Raw genomic sequence first — 8286 nt, forward strand, 5'->3', positions numbered from 1 at the left:
ATGTTACTCGAATCGTCTGTCCTTATCATTTACCTGAGTGGAGCCTTTAAAGACGCCTTGACTAATAAGGATAAATGAAATAGGAACGCTTGTCCTTACTATAGCTACATGTTACCTGCTTTCGAAGTATGTGTACTTACGATTTAGTATTAAAACACAAAGAAATCTATAAGTAATCCCTAGTTAGAGTCAATGCCCGATAGCTTGTCCTTTCTGGAGGTGACAAAATGAAGTGGGCTCGAAATAGGTTGGGGCCACAACAGAGTACTTACTTCCCTGTAAATCGTTATGAATACTTATGCGCTGTTTATCTTAAGGTTCTCTTCCATTCAATTTACTTGGGTTATATTATTTACCTGGGTGATATCTGTACTATCCCGTTATGTTTTGTGATAACTTTCGATTGTTCTATGTATTCAAATTTCGTCTAAGGTTTTCATTTATTTAGAATACGGATGATCGTCATTTCTATAATTAAATTATTTAATCATACGGCATGAAATTATTCTTTTGAACAAGCGCAGTATCCACACAGTGCAGATTACAAAGAAGAAAGCTAGTGAAGGTAATTTAATAGAACTGCCCCTACTACTGAGAATGTTTCAAAATTCCCTCCTAATGCCAGCTACGTGGAACATCTGTGTACACATTTGACAATAGACTATAGCAGACGTCAAATATGTGCCATGGGAACGGGCCGACGCTGGGGCGCGAAGTCGGTTTCTGCGTCGTATTGATATGATGATTACATTAGCCCGGTTATGGTGGATCGTTTGTTTGCCCAATTCAGCATTTTGGATGCCTGCCTCTATGATTTGGTAGATTCAAATGTAGGCAAAGTCCGTTCAAAATCGAAGCATGCATTGAGTAGAGCGAACTCGTATGCGTCGTTTACATTATGTATGTTCTTCGTTGGTATTCAGTACATGAGCTTCATTTCATTTACCATTTTGTACCTAAAGTAAGTTGCGTTTTGTACGTTTGTTAATAGTAGCACTGTCTTTAACTTATTGGTTTAATACTTAGATATAGTCAAGACGAACGAAAAACATCAAACCTAGTCCATCGTCCAAGGGGTTCGTTGATCCAATCCTATGTGAGTGTTATTAACTCTCTCGACTAATTTTACGACTAATTTTTTTTTATCTTTTATTATTGTTTTCCTGAAGAAAAGTCATTTGTCCGAGAAATTTCAACTTTATTGAGTGACAATATTTACACTAAAACCTATTGTCATTTTTTTTTTATTTCTCGTTAAATGAGTTCACGTCGTCTGTCTTAGCTTATATAAGCTTATTATATATTTTTCCTTCGTTATTATAAGCTTAATATATATTTTTTCGTGATTTGATATCGAGGACTGCAAACCTAAGGCAATGAAAAAGGAGATTGACTTTTACAAGGCGCAAAAGGGGCACGTTGACCTCAAAACAGTTGTTCTCTTTCCTTACCAGTTGGCCATGATTGATGCCCATCTTCAACGTTCCGATCACATGGACGTAATTAAAATGTGGCCTACTGCTACCTATCCTACCTACACAGGTGCTACGTACAGGGAATTTGAAATTCTGAACATCAGTTATTAACGAACGATAATTGTGCACCAAGTCAGACTGGACTGAGTATTGATCTGTATTAGCGAGATGCGTTGGCCGATTGGCAGGGATATTGCCCAATTACAGTTAAAAATGCATTAAAGTTTACCTCGTCACTCAAAAGTGAATGAACTATGTTTAGGACATGTAAGTCAATAGTTTAAATGTACCGAGTGCAGCTCAAGCAAAACAATCGTAAACGTGTAAGCAGTAATCTGCAACAACTTAGTGACTACCTGGAACAACGAGGAAAAAACGTACGTTCTGTAGCTAGATTTTCTACATAACGTACCGATAGTGACAATTAGTGGATTTATATTTAGTATGAACCACACAAAGCAAGATACTTGCGAAAAAAAAAACAGCCATATTTATATTTGTACTTGTTACCACATTCTTTACGCATATTTCCAAAAGGTTACATCGGTATCACGTTCCGGCCGATGGCAACTCACTCTCACGGTTTCGGCCGAGGAGGTGCAATTGTCATGCAAGACACATGTATATCTGGAGTCGTTGTGTGGCAAACCTTCATGCAATACCTGTCGACTACTGTTCTTTCTGTGTCCTGGTGAAGCTTGCCTGTGTCAGAAACTTCAAAAGGATGTAAGCAGCAGCGAACGCCGAAAGCTTCCCGCGTACGCAATGAAAAAGGCCGAACGCTACTGTGACATTATGTCAACAGATGCCGTTCCTGGTGGTGATACTGAAATGGACTTCGTCGTCTTCAGTATCAGGAACCTCGCTATGTGACTCGCAATAGATTCAATAACAAGGCGTGTACCACGATAGACGACGCATATATAAGAATATAGGCATAAAAGCTTGGTACAAAAGGGCGATCTGTCTGAGCATGTTGAAAAAATCTCATCTTCATGACGATGCTTTCACTGCAATAGCTTTTTTTCTTTTCGTAAATGCAAAAAAGAATATACAATATGCGACATTACATTACAGATATGCAATATAACTTGCCCAATATCACAGAATATTTTGCATCATCAATATATTTTAGTTAATTTTTTTCTCCGGTTTGGCCAGTCTCTAATTTTCTCAGATTGCTAAGGTGTGAATAACAATATTTAGGTTTAACTAATCTTGAAAAGCAATTAATTCGCAAGCTGCTTCGGGATCATTCAAAGGTTGTTTGTTATCAGAATATAGCTAACGCATTATCTGAACTTGAGGTAATCTGTTGGGGGCGTGTGATTTTATTGAATGTTTACGGAGGTGTTTAATCATGCCCACAACTTTCTGTGACGATCTGGATTTACAGATTTCATTTCAATTCCCAGAGAGACACAAAAGCAACGGCCTTCGCCAGCGAGCTTCCATTCCTTGTTAAGTGAATCAGGAATTCTTAAAAACAACCAAGCTTCACTTAAACACGTGAAGCGTTTCTGGTCTCATAAGCGAATTAGAGTTATAGGCGATTTTGTATTATTTCCTGTTTTCTTTAGCAAGTTTTTGTGATCTCAATGAGAATATTAGGCATAGGTGTTTCATAAATTTTGCCCTGCGCATTACGCGGGCTTAGTTAATGAGGCATCCACGTTATAATTCGTAGCTTCTTTGTCTGTTAAATTTAGAAACAAGTGGTGGTTTCGGTTCGAATCCGTTTAAGCTTAAGTACCGGATGTGAAACACGTAAAAACAATTTGCCTGTTGAAGCACCATAATGGATGGAAAAATCACGCGCTTGGAGGTTAGTGACTTGAGTCCGCTACATAAGCCTTGTAAGCGATATGTTGAAGTACGCTTATGATAGTGTTTAAAGTATATTTCTTCAAAAAAATCTTATTAAGGTCTTTTAGTAGCGCGTAAGCATGCCATTCAGACGGATCGACACAAGTTGATTTGCTCATCGCATTTTGATCGGTGTGTAAAAAATAAGTTCTGCACAAACGGGTTTCCATATTTTGAAGAGATAATACTGTTTTATAAAATGTCGTTGCATTTGAGTTACTTACATATCTGTCTTGTCACAACTCTTTACCAACTTGCATCTTTAAATTTTACTCTTTAACGATTGCTTATTCATTTATGTGCAAATAACCAGCTCTCAAAGGTCAAACGACTCGGTAAACCGCCCCATAACATCTCGTCGACTCAGCTTTCTCGTCGCGAAGTTATCACGGTTTCGTTGAACGACGCCGATACTGCCACGTCCACAAATGATCAACTCATATTTGTTGCAGGTGTTGTGGGTGATGTATTGAATCCGACGGCTGGCTACTCGGTAGAAAGCACACTTCCGAGTCCAGGCCAATCTACGACATGAAAGCGACATGCGACTATTCGCTTAATCCCACCCGGAAATGTGGCCAATGACCAGGGTTTGGACTCTAACATTCAATACAATTGGGCCTCCAACGTCAGTTTTGTCACTGAGCTCTATCGGGATACAGCAACTACTACAATGGCCGTACCGCAAGGATAGCCACCAAACACAAGTGGGCTGATTCCTTTCAATTTTCTAACTGATAAAATTATAAATTGCACTGATGGCTTCTATGTATCGTTGGGCTTTAGCCAATACGGAGTTATACAACTTAACTGATTTTACGAGAGTAAAAAACAACATAAATTGATCAAAATTACGTGGTCTACACGAATGTTACTTGTGAGGTACAGTTTGTAGATGCGAGACTCACGATAACTATCCAATATCTTGTACATTGACACTGTGATGCTTACAGCTTCAGTAATGGGGTGTTACCAGATATTTTCGACTCACCTCCATCTGTGAGCAGAAGTCCTATTTTCCCGTTTGCCGCCAACATCCTTTCATAGACTTTTGCGCCAGCACCAGGTCCCCATGGATTTGTGCCTATCCAAAGTCTATCACTGCCTACGAAGAGTATATCATCGCCGTTTTGCGCTATTGGAACCGACGCGGTAACTTCATCTCTTATGACTCTGCCCTTCCCGTGTAACACCCCTATGCATGATTTTGGAACTGGGCAGCGGTTCTTAAACATTTGTCACAGGTGAGCATACTGATGCAGCCGAAACGGTGTGCGTCTAACTCAGCATACAGAAACATACAACTGTCTTTTTAACCCCGATAGGAAAACTTACATAAACACGATGCCTGCGTTGATGCTCGCGCCAGCCTTACCCTGCTTATCGAACAGGAGTCCCGGGTTTATGTATTTCGAATTAGCCCGGAGTAGCTTTCCAGCTATTTTGATTCTTGTCAATCCTGTTACCTATGTACAGTTTCCCCCTAGCAACGTTTCGGTACAGCCGTCACCCCTAACGTGTGCAGTGGTCAAACGAAAAACAGAGTCTAATTTGAAGAGAAATCGCTACGATTTACGGTGCGATGATAAGGGCGTGCTAAATAGCGTTCAAAAAAAGAGGTGAATCCTTGGTAAAAGGTAAAGGCGTTCAGCAAAAATTTACCAAACTGGCCAATCCGGCGACCACGTCCATTCTCGTAAAAATAACATCGATGTAAAGGACTACGAAAGCGAAGATGAGTTAATCTTCTTGAAATGATTATGGACTGTCTACAAAATTTACTCTACAAATTTAGCTTAACGATTTTTTAGTGTTATCTTCCCTTTAAGCCTTTTGACAACAGCCAAAGGTTAACTTAGTTAGTTACCGCAATATTATTTTGTAAGTATTCCAGTAGGGTTGTCGTAAAATCAAGACTTATACAAGTCGCCCCGGTTTCCCTAAAACAAATTTAATGAAGCTAACTTGAATGAAAATGAAGATAGATTATTTATAGATAGGATTGCAATATTGCTGTAAATATTATCGTGCTTATATGCGTTTCGTTACATCCAAATATATTTAAAAAAAATTCCATATTTAATGAGAAGAAAACATTTTGAGGACGTCACGAACCGTCAAATCTGTGTATCAATCCTTTGTTAAGTCATACATTTCACGCAACATGGACAATTAGCAACAAAGTTTTCATTTATACATGAAATAATTCTTGTATTACCTGTCCTACACTCGCTGTCGTTGTTCAACAGCACGCGCTGTCGTAGCCATAAAGCGCATACAGTACGTGTTAAGTCTACATGGCCTGACATAGGTGACATAAAAGGCGTAATCCCTATCGACACAGCGAAATAATGTTTTGTTATTGGCAATGTGTATCTTAAATTGGGTTAGAAATAAGCAACACTAGCAGGCCAAACTGTTAATTGTTAGCCATTTATTTAGTGTTAGCGGACCAGTACAGCGGATTCCCCGATTATAGTTGTGTTGTACTAGCTTTATTAAATCAAATAATAAGCTAAGATTATACGTGATTAAATGTAGAACAAAACCGATTCCCCTTATTAGAACTACAGGTTCAATGTACCAGACTGATTTCGATTCGAAGCATCATTGTCGATCAGCCAGCGTGGTTAATAGCAAATCACCGTACTTATTTTTTTATAGTAGTTTATTGAAAGAAGAGTAATAGTAGAGTAGTAAAGCATCCCCAAGCAACGGAAACGATTTCTGTCTTTTGTTTTTATTTTCGCTGCGTATATCGTGTTCGTTCAACGGAGTCTTGCTTCAAGTCGATAGATTGTAAGGAAGTCGACAAATGGCTAAGCGCTTGACGACGACTAGATTTTTTTTGTTTGCACAGGGGTGGATTGCGGGAGTGCAATGTCTTGGAAATCATAGAATTAGGCAGTAAATGTCTAAATGCATCAATGAGATCTTTGATCAAGCCGACCGTTATGACTCGTTACGGTTCACGGCAGGGGATAGATAGAATCGACCAGGGGCTAATTGTTCACCCTCAAGCTCCACAAGTTCAAAACAGTTGGGAATCCATTGTTATACTTCTAGCAGCTTCATAAAGGTGTGATTTATCTTACTATAGCTAAAGTAAATGTTTTAAAAGTGTCAAGGTAGAGAAGTTGGCTATAGGAGCATTTCTATATGGCATCAGCATACCTTTACTAAATAAAGATTCACTTGAGGTCATTTTTCAAGATACTATTATTTTAACGCCTACATTGACTATGATTAGTTATGCTAAATTTCTAGTGTTAGAATCTAATCGGGTAGTTAAGTGAGGAAGATGCGGAGAGGGATATCTGTAGGTTGCGTAAGTACGAGCGTACTTTTTATTACTAATCAACACGTCCTAACAATACAGCTAAGGTAGTACGCATCTACTCTAAGGGGATATAAAAAGAGCCTTGTGAAAACAGTGAGCAAGTTTAAGCTAAATGGTAGATGCGTACTCTCTGTGTTTGGGCTGTTTCGCCCCTAAGCTAGCCTGATGCAGTGTACATCAATTCATTGGTACAATGTCCAAAGTACGCAACAAGGAATGATAAGTCGGATTTTTTAAGTAAGTAACAGTTTCACCTTGGATCACTTTAGCTTACCCAAATATCACTGTACCTGTAATCAAATGTAGATTAGTACAATATACGGGAATCACCATGCAAAAGAAAATCTATTTATTTCAACTTGAAATAAAGGAAATCAACACAGATATAATCCCCCTAAATAATAGCTCTCCGTACGGAACTTTGTTTTGTTTGTATGAGTAATACAATTATTAAATGGTAAAATATTCGTGTTTTTAAGTGTAATTTCTGAAGCGACCAAGCGGTCTTCATATCTTGAATCTCGATGTCTTTACTAGGGCCGCTATTTAAGGTTTCGTTGAAAATGTAGCGCTAGCTAATTCAAATGGTTTACTACCGCCTATATTGAGCTAATCTACGTGCATTTGCTCAAACATAATTTTGTACCTCGAACATTTGCGACCAAAAACGAAAACGTTCAAGTATCCTTAGCTTAGGCCTAAGCAATTCAACTGCTGGAGGTGAGCACGGTAGTTATCAACAATCTATTAGCTCCTCTACCTAAAACTGAATAAGCTTAAGTAAGTAAGAGGTTTTGAAAGAAATTCTGCCACAGTAACTAAGCTTTTTGTTTGCGTCTTTTGCATAGCTCTATTCGACAACAGTCGCGTATTTAAGATCACTGCAATCGGCATCGATATATACAGGCCTAAATGTAAGGTTAAATAAAGATTGTTATGCGTGTATGGTTATAGCAGTACGTTTAACAGTATCAATGCTCTGTGAAAAAAAACTTTACAGTTGTATCATTTTCAGAAACATGCGTAGCATCTAGATAAAAACGGCAAATAAATCGAAGAAAAACTCGTGCTTCTGTTACAGCTTATACGTTGAGATCGATAGTACTTCAATGATCACTTTTGTCCTAAGGCCCTGCGATGCTTTTATCTTTCCGGTTGGGTTCCTACATCACGTAAACGGCCAATGTCAGTAGCACCAAGAAGAGTGAGACTGTGCGTTCTATTATGAAATTTCTATTTTTAACTTTATTTATGATTCCAACACATGTTGGCTATGATGTCATAATTTATCTACGTCACAACTACGAACGAGACGAATACAATGATACGTGCATAACAAACACTGTCATTTACTCGCGTCATGTTCCGTAGTCAAAACGCAAGTAAGCAAAAAGCATCTAAATCCAGCCGAGCTAACACATAGTCGAATGGCAATACGTAGGTACTGCTAACTATTGGCCATTCGGAAAGACATAAGCGAAGGCGTTGGCAGACTGGAACAAGTGGACTTAAACCTGGCGTATAAATGCTATTTCCTTTTGTTATTGAGCCCCGTCTCACAATAATGTAGGTATGTATAGTTTAGTTTTAACAGTTCATTCAACC

At 38.6% G+C, this 8286-nt stretch overlaps 1 protein-coding gene across 29 annotated transcripts in view; it reads left to right on the plus strand.

Moving 5' to 3' along the window:
* The window catches only part of LOC111246257 (uncharacterized), a 28350-nt gene that overhangs the window by 13995 nt on the left and 6069 nt on the right, over nucleotides 1–8286 (plus strand). For 2 of the 29 annotated variants that reach the window (XR_015325012.1, XR_015325013.1), the window contains exons 1-6: nucleotides 669–961; nucleotides 2013–2371; nucleotides 2872–2935; nucleotides 3185–3300; nucleotides 3794–4048; nucleotides 4295–8251. Coding sequence is in view for 18 of the 29 variants with exons in the window: in XM_086985384.1 (XP_086841510.1) it covers nucleotides 1760–1852; nucleotides 2013–2348 (429 nt within the window). In the remaining 11 variants the exon portion in view is untranslated. Of the gene's footprint in view, nucleotides 1–662; nucleotides 962–1026; nucleotides 1097–1454; nucleotides 1853–2012; nucleotides 2372–2871; nucleotides 2936–3184; nucleotides 3301–3654; nucleotides 4049–4294; nucleotides 8252–8286 lie in introns of those variants that run through there. The other 27 variants (XM_086985396.1, XM_086985395.1, XM_086985381.1 and 24 more) reach the window with 26 other exon arrangements.

This window comes from Varroa destructor, unplaced genomic scaffold (genome assembly GCF_002443255.2).
Source record: "Varroa destructor unplaced genomic scaffold, Vdes_3.0 BEIS01000003.1, whole genome shotgun sequence".
In the NCBI taxonomy this organism is placed as follows: domain Eukaryota; kingdom Metazoa; phylum Arthropoda; class Arachnida; order Mesostigmata; family Varroidae; genus Varroa; species Varroa destructor.